Here is a 17,750-nt window from a genome sequence, read left to right as displayed (position 1 = left end):
AGACTTCGGAAGGACTCTCCCTGATGGTCCATCTTCGCCGGCTCACCTGCCACAACAGCTACAACCTCCCATACATCTTCCCTCCGAACATCCATCATGCCCTGTGTTATCGATCATTCCCTGACCACAGCCTGCCGCTCAACACGGCCACTAACACAAAATAATAGAGGAGCTGAAGCCAGCCCTGGTGAGCAGTGCAGCCCCTCGTTGGGGCCTCTGGTGATACGGCAACACAAATAGCATCAACACTAACAGCCATCACGCATTCTCCCTCCTACCCAGCAGGATCCCGGGTGGCTTTCTGGAGAACGAACAGCCAGCCTCAACAGTCTGCCTTAGAAATTATGGATGGTGGCAGCCATCTTAGGTCTGCGAGCTCCCTGTAGGAGCACAACTTGAGGGTCGCAGGCTTCATACTTTATGTAGGCCGAGCACATTGCGCACACCAGGGGTTCTCTGCACCCCCCCCCTTCCGCCTAGGTGCCACCCCCCCAATCCTCTATTTTAGGGACTCCCTACAACTCCTGCCACCCGCTCCCTCATGCCAGGGGCTCTGTGACCTATATATATCCCTCACCCCCTACCACTGTCCCCTGTTCTCCCACCCACCACAAGAGCTCTGTGTGCACCCCATTCCCTCTTTTCTCCCCTACCCCCATGCAAGGTCTCTGTATGCACCCCCATTTTCCCCTAGTTCCCATGGCATGGTGTCCCATTTCCCGCTCTCCCACATACCAGGGACTCTGTTCCCCCCACCGGGTTCTGGGCTCCCCTCCACAGCCCTCCTGCTTTCCCATCCCTATCTTCACTCTGGGACCCTGCTTTTCCTCACCAGTACCACTCCTCACCACCCCCATCCCTTGTGGGTCCTTTGCTTTGACCCCCACCCACGCACTTCCCCCCGGTCCAGGTCCCCTCCAACCACAAGACCCCATTCTCCCCCCCCACGAACTCTCCCTGCAAGGGTCTCTGTTATTTCTGTTAAAAGTCCGCGATACTTACAATCTCCCCAGACAGCATCAAGCTGCTGCCTCTGATATACAGAGGCAGCAGTAGGGGGCAGCATGAAGATTCTCCAGCCTGCAGCACCAGCCAGCCTGGAGGCCCCGATATTAACTCTAAATCAGGCTTTTCCAGTATTCTCACGTGCACCAAAATCAATAGGCTTGTGCCCACTGAGGTGCAGAACATTCCTTGACATTTTGGCATTGATCGGATGCAGCATTCCAAAGTTATCGCATTCCAGACAGACAGTCAGAGAAATGCCATTGTGTAGCGGGCAGGACCTCGCCTCACTCGGCTAATCAATAAAATACTTCACCACCACGCAACTGGTGTATGGGCATCTATTTAAAATATTCCAAATGCTCAGTCCACTACATCGCTACTTTGAGTTGCAGAAACCCTGGAATAATACCCATCCAAGCAATCTGAAATGGGCATTGATAAGGGATAGGGTTAGAAAACAAAAATCAGGAACTGGACAGGAGGCCCAGCATGAATCCTTCAAATACCAATTATTAAAGATAAGACAAAGCCAGAAGCTCAAATTTGAATCCTTCCAAATTTCAGCAAGGGAAGTCAGACTGAATCTCCTGATCCAAAGGCACTCCCTGAAGCTTTGGTCCCAGGTTCGACCCACAACCAGAAGGAGCCAATTCTCTGTTCCCTGTCTGTGTGCAGCTGAAGTCTCCCAAAAATGTGCTTCCAAAATTTCCGCCAAGACAATGCAAATCCCAGTAAGAACCCAGAAGCGCTCAAGATGCCTTTGCATCTACAGTGTCCCCAAGATTCCTCCCAACTCCGCTGTAGAAGGCCATTAGCTCCCCTTTTATGATATACTGGGAATTACAGTAAGGGGGCGACGTACATGCTGGGGGGGAGGGGGAATGTAAGTGCACTATTCACGAACACACATTCTGGTTTCCTAACAACCTTTCTTACCTCCTTCGCTAAACACCAGGAATATATTTGCATTTCAAAGTAAAGCTAGTTTATGCCAAACATAAACAGCCCCGTCCCAGCTTCGTCCATCTCCTGAATTTCTACTGGAATTTAGACAGACACACTTCCAAGGCCAAACCATTCCACTTCTGATTATTAATGAAAACATCTTGGTATATTAGCACAGAAGAGAGAAGAGCATTGATAACATCAGAGGAAGTCAACCATGGACCCTCCCACTTCATTCATGCCTCCCTAATCATAGGGGTGTTTGTTCACCCAAAAACCCATGGAAGCAAGGCCAGAGATAACACAAGACCTACCCAAGTAACTGTGCAAGACACCTTGGTAATTCCAAATCCTGAATAAGGCATGGGAACAGCTTGAATAGCAGACAGCACATTGAGGCGCAGAAGTTCCTAAATTGACACGGTTTAAGGCTCTTGCACGTTGCAGCTGCAGATCAAAGTTCACCCACGGATATGGTCCCCAAGGAGCAACATGCAAGACATCCTCTTGACAGCGATTTTAGAAGCATTCCTGCTCACAACCCCTGGAATCAGCTTTGGCCACTAAGGAGCACATATGCAATGTCCATGAACCAGCGAAGTAAGAAGTGGAAAAGGCTAGCAGCTCATTCTAGCTCATCCCGGCAAGGAATCAGTGCAGAATTGTTCCTTACGGTATATTTTCTAGCACTCTTCCCAGACTATTTTTCCCTGACTCAGACCTCCAGCCTTAGGAGAACAGCTCACACCATTAGGAGGCTAAACAGAAAAGAGGTCTCCCTCCCTACACAGCCTTAAAGAAAATATTCCAAACAAGCTAGAGTGACTGTTCATTCCTTCCCAGTATGGGTCTTTTCTGGGTTTCTGACCCACCAATGAAATGAAGTGACCCACGGGCCATAGGCACTCCAGCAGAGTGCCAAAAGCCAGTCCCATTTTCATCTGAAGTGCCTCATGAAGCAGCTAAAGCAAAAGCTGGGCTCATGACAAGTGCCTAGAAGCTCCTCCCAGTGCATCCCAATAATGTCTATATTCTTGATATTCACACACATGCTTCGTGGGTGGATAAACACAAACACAGCACAAGCTGCTCAGATTTATCTGCAATAACTGTAAGCGCCTGCAGTTCTGCCCCTTGGCCAAACCCTACAAACCGCTCTTCTCTCCAACACAGAACGTTCTTGTTAAAGCCTATAACATACTCGGATTTGGGTTCCTTTCTTCCTTTTTTTTCTCCAGTGAAACAAAAGAAAAGGTCCATTTATTACTCACTTGGAAACTATTGTCTGAAACCATACAGGTATGTTGCCGAACAAACTGTGTTTGCCCATCTGAAAAGTCTCTTCCCTCCAACGCAAACCATATGCCGACCGCCAACAAGGGGTTTTGTGAGCCAGGAGTTTCCTTGTTTATTTTGGCTTTGCCATCAGGAAGAAAGTCCTGGTACGGCGCTTTAGCAACCTGCAGTAGTTACAGAGGTGAGGGCCCTTTATACTTCCTCCAAGAGGAGTATTACAGCATTCCCACAGACAGAAGTGAGCCCCAATCACATTGCAAAGGGAATGCCAACCGCTCAAGCCACATTTTTTCTTGTATCCTCCATTTCTTGAATTTGCATTGCTCTCCTGTTCCACTGATACCCTGCATGTGTGTGTCACCTCCCACCTTCACAACCGCATATAACTATCACGGGCTCCGTGACGCTGGTGTATATCAGGAGTCACTCACAGGGGCTGGAGACAGGGAAGTCACAGAGCTATTGCCCCTCACTTTTGAGAACCCAAACTTGGCTGGGAGCACCAAGTGGGGAGCAGCCAGGACCCCACCCCCTTGGCCCCTGACCAGAGCTGGGTGGCGTAACGGTGGAGATCTTTCCCTGCTGGCAGGATGGAGGGGCAGCTAGGCCATATCTGAGCAAACACTGCATTCCAGTGCAACACCACTCAAGTTTGGCCTGTTTTGGTTGCTCTCCACTCCCCCCGCCCACCCTTTTGCAGTCCTTCCAGAGCCCATGGAGTCAAGGGACCCATTCCAGAGTCATGTCAGTGTAACCAAGAGCAGAATTCAGCTGTAAAGGACAAATCCTTCTGTGTGCTCCTCGGGGGTTTCCCCATCTCACGGCAGCCCCTTCACGATGAACAAACTGGGCACACATTTTTAACAGTGAGGGTGATTAGCCACAGGAACAAAGCACAAAGTGCTGGATCCTCCATCTCTTGCCATCTCCTAGTCCAAGGCTGGAAGCCTTTTCTGGAAGGGATGCTTTATCCAAATGCAAGTCACTGGGCTCCAGCACAGGAGTAACTGGGTGACATTTAATGGCCAGTGATATGCTAGAAGTCAAACTAGATGATCTGATCGACCCTTTTGGCTTTAAATTCTGAGTCTACAATGCAGTCGCAGGGCAGGATTGCAATCTAGCACTCCACAGTCACTGTCCTACCATCTTATCTGCCACTGCTGGAGGGTGGTCAGGTACCCAGTCCTCCCAGGATATGATTCAGCATGCAGGGTATGTGCAGCACTCCATTTTAAAGGAAGAGCTGTGGGAGCACCCCCCACCCCAGTCACCCTGAGCCATGCTGCTTGAGGGTGGCAGCTTGGCTCTGGGGACTTACACATAGCCAGCATCACTCCAAAACACCCTGATCCCAACCATAAGGGCAAGATTTGACTCTTTTTACTTAAGTAAGCCTCATCTTCAAGTCCACCCTCATGTAGTTAATTAAACTACTGAACCATTTCACTGATGGGGAAATTGAGGCAGAAGTTAGGTGACTTGCTTAAGACCACAGAGGGAGTCCATTTCTGAGCTGGGGTTAGACATTAGCAGATCCTGGCTCACCTCCTTCTGCACAGATCAACCTATTCCTAGGCACCCTTGCCACTTTGCCTAATTTGCCAGCGCTTGGCCTTTTCTGCTGCAACTGAATGGTCTAAATCCAATGACCACTGGATCAGTCAGCAGCAGATGCTGATGACTGGAAGACTTTAAAGGGTCGTACCCATCCTCCATCAGCTCAAAGCCCCCTGAATCCGTACCCTGGGTTTCCTATATTAAAGCATAGCAGTTCACCAGCAAATACCAAATTAATTATATTAATACTTTAAAGAGCAACGTAGTGTTATACTTTGATGCCTGATAACATTACTTGCATCATACATGATACTTCCTGCTGACTCAGCATCATCCTTGCTATGCATGTCACTGTCTGCTTTCTGCTTTTTATTTTCCCTCTCCTTTCCTCCTTCTTTCCCCTTTCCTTCTTTCTTTTTCACTGTGCACCTTCCAGGGGAATAAGCAAAATCAGCTAGTTCTATTTCTCCTCTCACCCACTCTTCACCTTTCTTCACTGTGCACCGATTTAACAACTTCTTCAAAGAGCCTTTATTCTTTCGTCAGCACAATTTTTTCTCTTTCTTTTTTAAATGTGGGTGGCCCCATCTACACAGAGCAAACAAATGCATACAACAATCCAGGTTATACACCACTTAAACTCAGTCCTTGCTGAACAGGATATAACAGCATTTGGCAGATTAATGTGGATGAGGCCAAAACTACGGTACAGCCGGATTTAAACCAAAATACAAACAAACCAAGGTTCTGAGCTAGGTCCATGTGTGGTCTAAAGCACAGTATAAACTGGCTTGGCCCAGTCCAGAATGGCTGATCAGACCCTACCACATTTAAACAGTGGTTTTAAATAGTTATTTGCTCCGGGTATCTGGGGTCTTTGCTTTCCTTATAACACTTTGTGCCCCTTTCATATCTGATGCATCCAGAAGAAATTCTCCTCTGGGACAGCCAGTTTGCTTGGTAGGTCCCATAACTCTGTTGGTCTGAGTGGATCTTCCATACATATGAACTCCTGAGATGTGTGCCCCATTCAGCTAAAGCAAAGTGATTCATTGCTGTCTCTGGCCTCTTCATTCTTTTACCTCTTTCCCATAGCTGATCTTCAAGGTGCCTTCAATACACTTTCTGCGGTTTGCTCAGGGTGTGGGCTTGAGCCCAGAATGAGCAGCAGGACTCCTGGGTTCCCTCAGACAAGTCACTTAACCTCCGTTTTATCTCAGTTTCCCCATACTTAATAAGAGCAACACCTATACCAACACCTTCCTCGCAAAGCAGGCAGGCTTCGTTGCGTGTAAAGTGTTTAGAGGTTCTGGGATGAGTGTCAGGTTTTATCTGATGGCTGTAACACTCAACAGCATTAAAGGAGGGTGTTCTCATTCCTGGCCTCTCTCTACCGTCTCACCCACCTCCATCCACAACACAGAGAAACAGAACAGCACCAAACAGGTGGGAAACATCCTCCGCCCGGCACGTCTGCTCACACAGCCCACTCTTTATGATGCGCTTCAGCATGAGGAGCCTAATCCAGACAAGGGTTCTGAACACCTGGCTCCCGCTGAAATCAGGGGGCGGTGAGAGCACTCAGCTCCTTGTTTGAATTGTTCAGCTCCGAGCCAGGATGGGCCCCAAGAACCTGCTCATTATTGAGAAACCTGACAGGTTTTTCTCAAAATAAAAAGGAAAATGCCTTGTTTACTAAACCATTTAAAGGCGTTTTAGAAAAGCGTTCGAGAGACCACCACATCTGTGCAAGGGAACGTTACTGTATGGGAATGTTTTCAACAGAGGCACTTGGGAACTTTGCTAAAACGCCAGCCCCAGCCATCACATTAACTTCAAAACATAAAAGAAAAAGGAGCACCTGGCAGGCCCTCGGAGAGATCTTAATCTCCCTTTTCAGGACAGTTCCCAATGTTGATCTTTTGGTGCCTGTGTGCAGACCTGTATGTACCCAATTAAACCTCCTTTCATCAAGGACAATGCAGACAGCGACTGTAAGGTGACCAGACTCCAACAAATCCAGGCAACCTCTGACGACTTGGAAAGGAAGATCAAAGGCAACCTTTTGACAGAGAAGCGGGGCAAGTCAGAAGGCAACCCTTTTGATTGAAAAGAGGGGGGGAGAGAACCACATAACAGTGGGGTGCAGCTTAAAGGTATCGCAGCAGGAATCTGGGATGACCTGCATAACTCATGAGTGGTGAGTTGTGTGTGTCACCTCGAACAAGGGTCAGTAAAACCTTTATGCCACCCCATCATGTAGTCCAGTGGCGCCATATATTTCAGAGTTGTAAGGCAATTTAGGTTGCTTAAACAGACGCATGTTTCTTTTCTGCCCTGGCAGATCAGGGGGATAAAATATCTAAGTGACCTAGTCGGCAGGCTCAAATTTGCACCCGCTGTCATCTACACCTGAACTGGAGGCCCAAGCTGAAAATTGGGGGCTTGATTTGCAGAGGTGCTGAGCACCCACAGTCAGCAGGAGTCAGCAGAATGAGGGGAGCAGGTCAAGATGATGGGGGACAGTGACTTCAGCTGGAGTCTGAGAGAGCAACAGAAGCCTGCAGAAGCCGACGTCTCCCCTGCAGCTTCCTCCAAAGGTAGAAAGCAGCAGGTTGCAGAGGGGAAAGGAGACAGGCATGAGGGTGAGCAGGGATTTGAGGGGCTGGTGGGGGAGGAAGTGGGGATGTGGGGTGGGGGCGGGGGGAAGCAGTGACAGGGGACTGAGGAGGGCTGCGGCATGGGTGGGAAGGGAGGGGAAGAGCCCTGTTCACTCCTGCCTCAGCTTCTCTGTGCTTCAGCCCAGACCAAAGCCAAAATGGCAGTGCCATGGGGAACTTTTCCAAGTACCAATGCCCAAGCTACTAGGCTGCCAAGGAGCCTTTAAGGAGTCAGACCATTGACTCTCTAGAGCCAACAGAACAGTAGCATGCAAATTGGCTGTAGAGGAAGAGGGGTGATTGGCTGAGTTACCTCTGATTTCACAATGGACACCTGAGTGCTCACCTGGCCAGGTCTAGTCTATTATGGAGGCATCGATCATGGCTCTACAGTTGAGGTTGAGTTGGGTTTGTACTTAAACCAGGGATTCCACCTCTTTATTATTCCCCTAAATTACAGCACTTACAGCTTGAGTACAGAATGGAATTTACAAATAAATCTGCTAATTAATTTGAATTAAAATTCATTTTAAATTGGCTCCTTGAAGAAACTTACTAGCCGTCAGTGTCAGGCCTGCTTTGTCTCAGACTACCTTAATAATGGAACAACAGACCATCCACATAGTTAAAACTCATTGAAATCTCATTCAGAGTCTACATTTCAAGAAATCAGAATGTGATTTAGCTAAGTTATTAACCATTATATTTAATAGTTATGTGGGGCCAGGTCACCAGCTCAGGTCACTTAGCTGAGGCTGTTGTGTCATCAGAAGGATACAACATTGCTTTGTGTAGGGCCTACATAAACAATTAAGCAATTACGATGAACACCCAACTGGAATCCAAGGAATTCCCAACAGGATGTTAAGCCAGATTCTGCCCCTTTTCACTAAGCATTGTCCCTTTAAATGTTTCTTATTAGCAAACCAGTGTTAAGAATTGACAAATCTCATGTTTCAGGGCATCGGCTGGTGGCACAATTAATTTGCTGCATTACAGGGAATCTGCAGCTTTTTGCTGGAACATTAGGACTGGCCACTTCTTGAGGTAACTGGATCAGACGTTTGATTTGCAGTGGCAAAACTTGTATTTTACCATATAACTGCCAAGTCCCAATGATAGTGGGCACACAATGGATTGAGTTCTCTGAGTACTGTGGAAAAGGAATATCCAAATGTTGGAACTAAGTTGCCAGGAAAGAGCTACTGGAAACAAACAGTTAAATGGGGGGAAGACAGAGAAATCTGCTCACAGACATAAAAATTCAACAATTATTTTAGCCTTGGCATTGCAGCTTCAAAAATAATATTTTTAAAAGGTGGGAATTTTAATTTTCAAAAGGTGGGTGCACCGTTAGTCACAGCTGTATTAAACTCCAGAATGATTGTTCACATGGCTATTAGTTAAGGCTTGTGTAAGCAGTTCCATTATAAAGCTCCGGTCTTTTTAGGAGCTTATAACTGGGCCACAAATTTTCACTCCAGGCTGAAATTTATCATGAAAGGGTCTGCCGGGAAGGAATCCATCCATTTGAATTTTCAAGTCCCATAAGCTTAAAGCAACAACACAGGGACCTTATCCTGAAAGCTGTCTGGACAGGGACTCCTAATGGTGTCAAGGGGTGTTCTCATTGAAGTGAGCTTGCAAGACTGCATCTTAGAATCTCCTAATTTGGGCTGTGGTTTTGTATTCTTAACATTTAAAATGTTAAGAAATGACATTTTCCCAGACTTGGGCTGAATGCCGCACTGATTTAAACCCCAGTTAAACCAACTGCTTTCAATGGCTCCTAATGGGGTGTGAATTAGCACAAATTTCACACCTCACTCCACAGTGCCTTCAAGGTTCCAAATGAGGATCCCAGGCCTCAATTCAGCCAAGAACTTAAGCACATGCTTAAATGCTTGGTTAAATAGGGATGGACTTATGCATGTACCTAAATGCTTTGCTGAATCAAATCAGGGACCAAAATAAACAAACAAACAATAAAACCAAACAAACAAACAGAGATCTCACCCCATGGTTTATAATTTAGATGAGAAACTTCATACAAATACCTCCAATAAAACAGCTCAATCTGTCCGCTTTAAAGTTCAAGATTTTTTGAGGGGGCGGGGGGTGTCAAAAATACAATCTTTTCTCCTAAGATCCTCTCGCCTCCCTGCCACTCCACACAAGATTTTACGGGGGGCTCACAGCCAGGAAGCCGAAGCGGTCTGAGTTGTGTTTGAAGGGCAGGCGATAGAGTTGGGAGTCATTTCTAATGTACTCTCCTGCTGCCACTGGTATTTACTTTTCATGAAACCTTCTGAAGCTTTTAAAGAGAGAACAACCCAGATCAGTTGCAATATTGAAATGTACATGTTTTTTAAAGCTGCTAAGGTATGTTCTCTTGGGTAAGTACTACACCAGGATGCAGCGAGACATAGTCATACAGACCTAGTCAAAAACTCAGATAAATTTTCAATAAAATGCCCTTGCTTGTCCTTAGATTCTGAGCTCCGTAGATCACGGGCCACCCTTCTGAAGTGTTTGTTTGGAAAGCGCCTAGCACACAGTGGACATTATTGCAACTAAAATAATAATAATATTTTCCCATTGTTCACCTAGTTCTAGAACTGAACAGGAATTCTGCACAGAGCACCAGAAACTGTTGCTGGGTTGTTAATTGAAAGCTAATTAATTTCCATGCTATAAAATTTGAGATCCTCTCGGCCAGATTTTGATCTCAGCCTCAACAGTGTAAATCCAGAGTAACTCCATCAACTTCAATCAATTATCCAGGGCAACCAGGATCAGAATCCGGCCTACTCTGTTTGGGCCCAGCAACATCCTTCTGCAGAAGAGACACTTCCCTTCAGGTTTCCCATGCCAAGAAGTTTCACGGGAACCACCTGTTCTTTATTAGCCATGTGTAATGATTTGTCTCTCCTCCAGAAAACAAACAGCATATGCCTGGTTCAAGTATTTCATTGGCAAATAGTGAGTTTCATATAAAACAGAAGTTAGAACATGCATTCCTCTTGTCTCTATAGAGGCAAATACTGTAGGTAGACTTTTACAAGGGCTGGTTAATTTCATGACCAGCAATAACGCTGGCAGTTATAGTCTACATACAGACATAAAGGATAGTCACATCTCATGCTTCAGGGCATCAACTGATCACTGTAAGGGACAGGAAGGAATTTTCCCATTTGTGCAAAGCATGTAATAACAAGATATTGACAGTGTGTAGATTTTGACGTTTTTCAGGTGTTGATCACTGCAGGATACCAGACTTAAAAGATAAATGATCCAAACTGGGATGGCAATTCCTACGTTCTCTCTTAGTTAAGGCTTTTCTTATTTTCTTCTTTTTTTTTTAAATGTTTGTCTTTTAAGGCCGTGGCTCTCAAAGCCGGTCCGCTGCTTGTTCAGGGAAAGCCCCTGGCAGGCTGGACCAGTTTGTTTACCTGCTGCGTCCGCAGATTCAGCCGATCGTGGCTCCCACTGGCCTCGGTTCGCCGCTCCAGGCGAATGGGGCTGCGGGAAGCGGTGTGGGCCAAGAGACGTGCTGGCCGCCCTTCCCGCAGCCCCCTTTGGCCTGGAGCGGCGAACCGCGGCCAGTGGGAGCCGCGATCGGCTGAACCTGCGGATGCAGCAGGTAAACAAACTGGTCCAGCCCGCCAAGGGCTTTCCCTGAACAAGCTGTGGACCGGCTTTGAGAACCACTGTTTTAAGGTGATTTTAAATGTCTAAATTCCCCACAACACCACCATCCATGCATTAAAGGTAATTGTAAGAGCCACCAAGTCATTCTTGCAGCTTTAAACCTTGAACCCACAGTCCCTTAAATGCATGCTTCACATTATGCAGGTGAAAAGCCCAAAGGTTCCAATGGAACTACCCACATGCAGAACTGCTTGCAGGATCAGGGTCTTAATAATATTGCACGGACATCTACACACCCAACGCCCACTGATTAGCATCAGTTGGCACAGTGATTTTCCATGCTTTGAAAAGCAGAGCTGAGAAAAACATCTTTAGACACCAGTAAGTGCATCCTTTTATAGGATTGACTCTCTTTCTTTCTTCTGTTGGAGAAGAACGAAAGAACGAAAGAACATTTCTAACTGCATCCATAGTCCAGTAATGTGTATCATAAATGCTTAGCCTACCATACAAAGAGGGTGCCCCACAATGGTACCTGCAAGAGGTCTCTCGGAAGGAGATGTTTAAATCCCAGTGGGTGTGTATCCTGTTAAACAAAACAAAACAAAGAAAGAAAGAGGTAAGTGACGCTTACGGAACACGACACCTCCCACAGCTCAGAGACACACTCGGTCACACCACCAGCCGTGCACGTCTAGCATGCTCCCGTGACCTTCCCCCCCCCTCCCCCATCGCCACTATCCCAAAATGCATGCTGCTGTGACGAGCCATGCTGCGCGCACATACCGGCCCCGGCGGGAGCCCACCACAGGCTTTGCGGTGCGGTCAATTAGAGCCCTGTGGGTGACCTGTGCAGTGACGAGAAAACTCCTCTCTCCTGCACACAGCCACACTGATAGGCCAAGTGGGGTGGCAAGATGTTGTCTCAGCTAATAGGGCGAGCTCACGGGAAGCTGAACAGGCTCAGCACTGACATTGCATGAAGAAAATCCTGTATCAAGCCCCCTCCATGCTTCCCTGCCCTAGCTGTAAATAAATTATTAGCTATTTCCCATCTCAGAAATTAATTTTCTATATTCCATCACTCTGCCTGGTGATGAGCTGGAGCAGTGGATTCCAGATGAATGACATCCTAAATTTAGACCATGACGAGCAGCTGCGATTTTCTTCCGCTGCCATCCTTAGGGTGGGCAGCATCCACCCTGATCTGAATCGGCTATGTTAGGATCTCTTCCCCTCAGCCTCAGGGGCACCCTGTAAGTATCAATTTTGCCTGGCAGCTTCCACTGTTTCATCAGGCCAATAGGATGGAAAACAATTCCCAACAACCAGGGGCCCAAGTTTTCCAGGGGGCATCCGTCTGCAGGCAAAACCTCACCACCACATCTGCCTGTGAAAAACCAGCCTCTGCAGATACAGGTTGCTGAGCGTGCTAAGTAAATCCGTCAGCAAAGAACGCGCATGGTGAGAGCCTCATGCACGTTTGTCAAATGACGGACATCATCTCTCCCATTGCATCTGGCCTTGATTCAGCAAAGCACTTAAGCAACATACTTGAAGTCCATCCAGTTACACCAATGGCCTAATCCAAAGCCTACTGGACTCGACGGAAGTGTGCTGACTTGAACGGGCTTTGAATCAGGCCAGAAAGTGCGTAAGCGTGAGCCGTGAAGTCAGTGGGACTTAAGCCCAGGGTTAAGTGCTCTGTTGAATAAGGATGGATTCAAGTTTGCACTTAAACTGGACTGGGATGGATTTAAGTGCTTTGCAGGAGAGTAGGGACATCTGCTTTAATTCTAGTTCTAAGAAACAGGTGAAAGCAATACTGAACTCTATTTGAAGTAATCACATATCCAAGGTATAGCACTACTGGGGGCTTTGTTCCTAATGAGAGAATATAACTTGTGTGTGCTTCCTGTACGCCTGGCTCAGGAAAGGGAGTCTGGTTTCTTGTCAGTTGCGGGTGAGGGGACTGCTTGGTCTCTAGGTTGGTCCATGTTGTTCCATCCATCAAATCATGCTCAGAAGTGTATTTATTAACTCCATTAATTGCAAGTCCTATTTCTTGTCTCTGCCTCCCATTCAACAGCTTAGGAAACCTGCTCCAGATTTCCATTTTCCTGGCCTCACAGTTGCAGACAAAAAGATTACAGAAGCATCAGAGATGCTAAGATTACAGCAATAAAAGCTGTCGCTTTGACTTCATAAAACACCAGGGGCAAGGAATGGGCAGCTGTTTAGCAGGGACAGAAGCAGAAGACCTCTATGGGTCTGATGCAATTATTATGGCTTTAGTGAAATTATAAGGGTGGGGAGGGGACCCCATTCACCCAGTCTGCCACCCTCGCGCATGGAGGTTTCGCATAAGGTGGTTTTTCCGGGTTGAGAGTCTCGGGATCTCTCTTTCCACATTTAGATTTCAATTTACTAAACAAGACAGGTTATAAAAATGAGCAACTTCTAACAAAGCTCTGATCCGGGTTGGCAAAAGCCTGGGCAACTTGCATTCATGCTGGCAAACACCACAGAACCATCTAAGCTTAAAGTAACGCCACTGATTTCAAAGCAGTTACCCCTGATCTGCAATGATAGGACAGCAAACTCAAGCCGTGGATTTTCAAGCTTGGGTAGAGATTTCTATTATTATTTAGCGATGCAGCATCAGATCTCCCAGCTCAGAACTCTTCATGCATACTGACTCTTGCTCCTTACACCCTTCACATCTGTCACAGGCCTGCTGCCTGCCTTTCATCTTGCAAATCCCGTGCGTCCGTTGGAAGTGGACTCCCCCACTCCCACCCCCGATCCTCCTCCATCTAGTTGGTTATACTCTCTCCTCTTGTTGCTAATCAAGGCAAACACAAATGTGGCTGTATAGTTTATAGAGCAGAGAGCGCGCTGGAAAGCAAGAGACAGCTTGAGAGAGGAAGAAAGAAAAGGATTTTGTCTGATTATAAATTCCATTATCAACCTCAAACTCAGGCGAAGTTTACAAACTTTTCAGCCAACATTAGCCAAAGTTAGGGCTTTGGGTGAAATTCCTGCAAAACTGGGTTTTGCTCAAAATCAGGTATAACACGGAGGTGGCAGTTGAGTTTTACTTTGCGTTTTGGGGTTTGTTTGTATCCAGGGCTCAAAGCCCATGTGAATCTAATAGCAAAGAAAGGTTTGTCCTGTCCCCAGCAGAGCGCAACTGGTTAGTTTCACACAGCTCAGGGAGCTAGATTCACAGATTCCAAGGCCAGACAGGATCATTGTGATCACCTAGTCTAACCTCCTGCATAGCACGGGCCAGAGAACTTCCCCAAAACGATCCCTACGTTTTAGAAAAATATCCAAATTTAATTTAAAAATAGTGATGGAGAATCCACCATGACCCTTGGTACACTGTTCCAATGGCTAATTACTCTCACTGTTAAACGGTTACACCTTATTTCCAGTCTGAATTTGTCTAGCTTCAACTTCCACACCCATTGGATCATGTTATGCCTTTCTCTGCTAGAATGAGAGCCCATTATTAAATAGCTGTTCCCCATGTAGGTTCTTACAGATTGTAATCAAGTAAATCCTTAAGCTTCTCTTTGTTAAGCTAAACAGACTGCTCTCCTTGAGTCTATCACTGCAAGACAGGTTTTCTAATTCTTTAATCATTCTCGTGGCTCTTCTCCGAACCCTCTCCCATTTTTCAACATCCTCCTTGACTTGTGGGCACCAGATCAGGACACAGGATTCCAGCAGCAGTTGCATCAGTGCCCAATACAGAAGTAAAATAACCTCTCTACTCCTCCTCAAGATTCCTCTGTTTATGCATCCGAGGATCACATTAGGCCTTTTGGACACTGTGTAGCACTGGCAGCTCATATTTAGCTGATTATCCACCATGACCCACAAATCTTTTTCAGAGTCAGTGCTTCCCAGGATAGAGTCCCCATCCTGTCAGTATGGCCTAAATTCCTTGTTCCTAGATTATACATTTACATACTAGCATATTATTTGACATTTATGTATTAAAACGCATATGGTTTGCTTGCTCCCATTTTAGCAAGAGATCCAGATTGCTCCATCAGGGACCTGTCCTCTTTGTTATTTATCACTCCCCCGGTTTTTGTGTCATCCGCAAACTTTATCAGTGACGATTTTATGGTAGGAGCAGTGGCAGAGGAGCCAGCAAATAGTCAATCAAACCAACAAGCGGTGATGCCATTTTAGATTTAGTATTGGTAAGTGGTGAGGACATCACTGAAGAACAGGACAACCTTGGTTTGAGCAATCATGATTTAATTCAGTTTGAACTAAATGGAAGGATAAACAAAAATAGGTCTGCAACTAGGGTCCCTGATTTCAACAGGGTAAATTTTAAAAAATTCAGGAAATCAGGGAAGTGGACAGGACTGAAAAACTCAAGGATCTAAATGTGGAAAAGGTTTGGAATTTCTTTAAGTCAAAGATGGAACACTATCTGAAGCCTGCAGCCCAAAGAGGGGGGGAAATTCATGGGTAAGGGCTGCAGACCAAACTGGATGAACAAGAAGCTCTTGACTGTCAAAAAGTGTAGAGGAAAAAAGTGAGAACTGCCAAAAGCCAGGCAGCACTGGATCCTGTAAAGGAAATTAAAACCAACAGTAAAAGGTTCTTTAGTCATATAAATAAAAAGAAAACAAGGGAAAAAGAAGTGGGACAACTAAATACTGAGGATGGGGTGGAGATTAGAGATAATCTAAGTATGGTCCAACACCTAAACAAATACTTTGCATCAGTTTTTGATAAAGCTAATGAGGAGAGTGGGAAAGTGGAAGAGTTGACAATGGGAATAAGGAGATGGAAGCAGAAATTACCACATCCAAGGTGGAAGCCAAACTCAAACACCTTAATGGAACTAAATCAGGAGACCCAGATAATCTCCAGCCAAGAATATTAAAGGCACTGGCACATAAAATTGCAAGCCCAATAGCAAGGATTTTAATGATTCTGTAAACTTAGGGATTGTACCTTAAGACTGGTGAATTGCAAATACTGTACCTATATTTAAGAAAGGGTAAAAAAGGTGATCTGGGAAACTACAGATCCATTAGTTTGATCTCAAATGTATGAGAGGTCTCAGAACAACTTTTGAAAGTGAGAGTAGTTAAGGACATAGAGGTAAATGGTAATTGGGATAAAACACAACATGGTTTTACTACAAAAGGTAGATCGTGCCAGACCAACCTGATCTCCTTCTTTGAGAGAATAATCAATTTTCTAGACAAAGGAAATGCAGTAGATCTAATTTACCTGGATTTCAGCAAGGCGTTTGATACAGTTCCACACGGGAAATTATTAGTTAAATTGGAGAAGGTGGGGTTTAATAAGAGACTCAAAAGGTGGGGAAGGAACTGGTTATAGGGGAGCCTACAATGGGTCATATGAAAGGTGAACTGTCAGGCAGCAGGGAGGTTACTAGTAAAGTTCCTCTGGGGCTTGGTACTAATCTTATTCAACGTTTTCATGAACGACACTGGCACAAAAAAGCGGGAGTGTGCTAATAAAACTTGCAGATAACACAAAGTTGGGAGGTATTGCCAATACCGAGGAGGACCGGAATATCACACAAGAACATTTGGACGAGCTTGAAAACTGGAGTAATAGAAATGGGATGAAATTTAAAAGTACAGATTGCAAGGTCATGCACTTATGGACCAACAACAAGATTTTTTGCTGGAAACTGGGGATGCATCATTTGGAAGCGAAAAAGGAGGAGAAAGACCTGGGGCATATTGGTGGATCACAGGATGACTATGAGCTGCTAATGTGATGTGGTTGTGAAAAAGGCTAATACAATCCTAGGATGCATCGGCTGAGGAATTTCCAGTAGAGAAAGGGAAGCATTACCACCATTAAACTAGGCACTGATGACAACCGATCTGGAATATTGTGTGCAGTTCTGATCTACCATGTTTAAGAAAGATGAATTCAAAACTGGAACAGGTGTAGAGAAGGGCTACTAGAATGATCAGAGGAATGGAGAAACTACCTTATGAAAGGAGACTTTAGGAGCCTGGCTTGTTTTGCCTAACCTAACAAAGGCTGAGGGGAGATACAACAGAACTCTATAAAAGGGATGGAAGAGGAATTATTTAAAGTAAGAGCTAATGTTGGTACTAGAACAAATGGCTATGAACCAGCCACCAACAAATTTAGGCCTGAAATTAGCTGAAGATTTCTAACCATCAGAGGAGTGAACTTCTGAAACAGCCCTTCCCCAGAGATCAGTAGGGGCAAAAAAACCTAACTTGTTCTCAGACTGAGCTTGATAAATTTATGGAGGGGATGGCATGATGAGATTGCCTACAGCGCCATGTGGGCTATCCAGGACAGCTACTAGCAAATATCCCCAATGGCCAGAGATGGGACACTGGAGGGTGAGAGTTACAACAGAGATTCTTTCCTAGGTGTCTGGCTGGTGGGTCTTGCACAGAGTTTAAGTGTTCACCATATTTGGGGTCAGGAAGGAATTTTCCTCCAGGTCATATTGGCAGAGACCTTGGGATAGACTTCTCCTTATTCTTCTCCCCTTTTCTTCCCTCATCAATCTTCTGCAATTCCTAGCATTTGATTTATATTCATTACTATCAACTTCCCCCTTCTTCCATT

At 45.8% G+C, this 17,750-nt stretch overlaps 1 protein-coding gene across 8 annotated transcripts in view; it reads right to left on the bottom strand.

Annotated features, from left to right (window-relative positions):
* Positions 1–17,750, bottom strand: part of SAMD11 (sterile alpha motif domain containing 11) — a 219,521-nt gene that overhangs the window by 90,790 nt on the left and 110,981 nt on the right. For 6 of the 8 annotated variants that reach the window (XR_007353257.2, XM_075121114.1, XM_048824759.2 and 3 more), the window contains one exon: positions 11,656–11,706. Coding sequence is in view for 7 of the 8 variants with exons in the window: in XM_075121114.1 (XP_074977215.1) it covers positions 11,656–11,706 (51 nt within the window). In the remaining variant the exon portion in view is untranslated. Of the gene's footprint in view, positions 1–11,626; positions 11,707–17,750 lie in introns of all 8 variants that reach the window. The other 2 variants (XM_048824760.2, XM_048824761.2) reach the window with 1 other exon arrangement.

This window comes from Caretta caretta, chromosome 18, assembly GCF_965140235.1.
Source record: "Caretta caretta isolate rCarCar2 chromosome 18, rCarCar1.hap1, whole genome shotgun sequence".
NCBI lineage: Eukaryota > Metazoa > Chordata > Testudines > Cheloniidae > Caretta > Caretta caretta.
The sequence above is the reverse complement of the archived record's forward strand: the minus strand, read 5'-3'. Positions and strand labels throughout refer to the sequence as shown.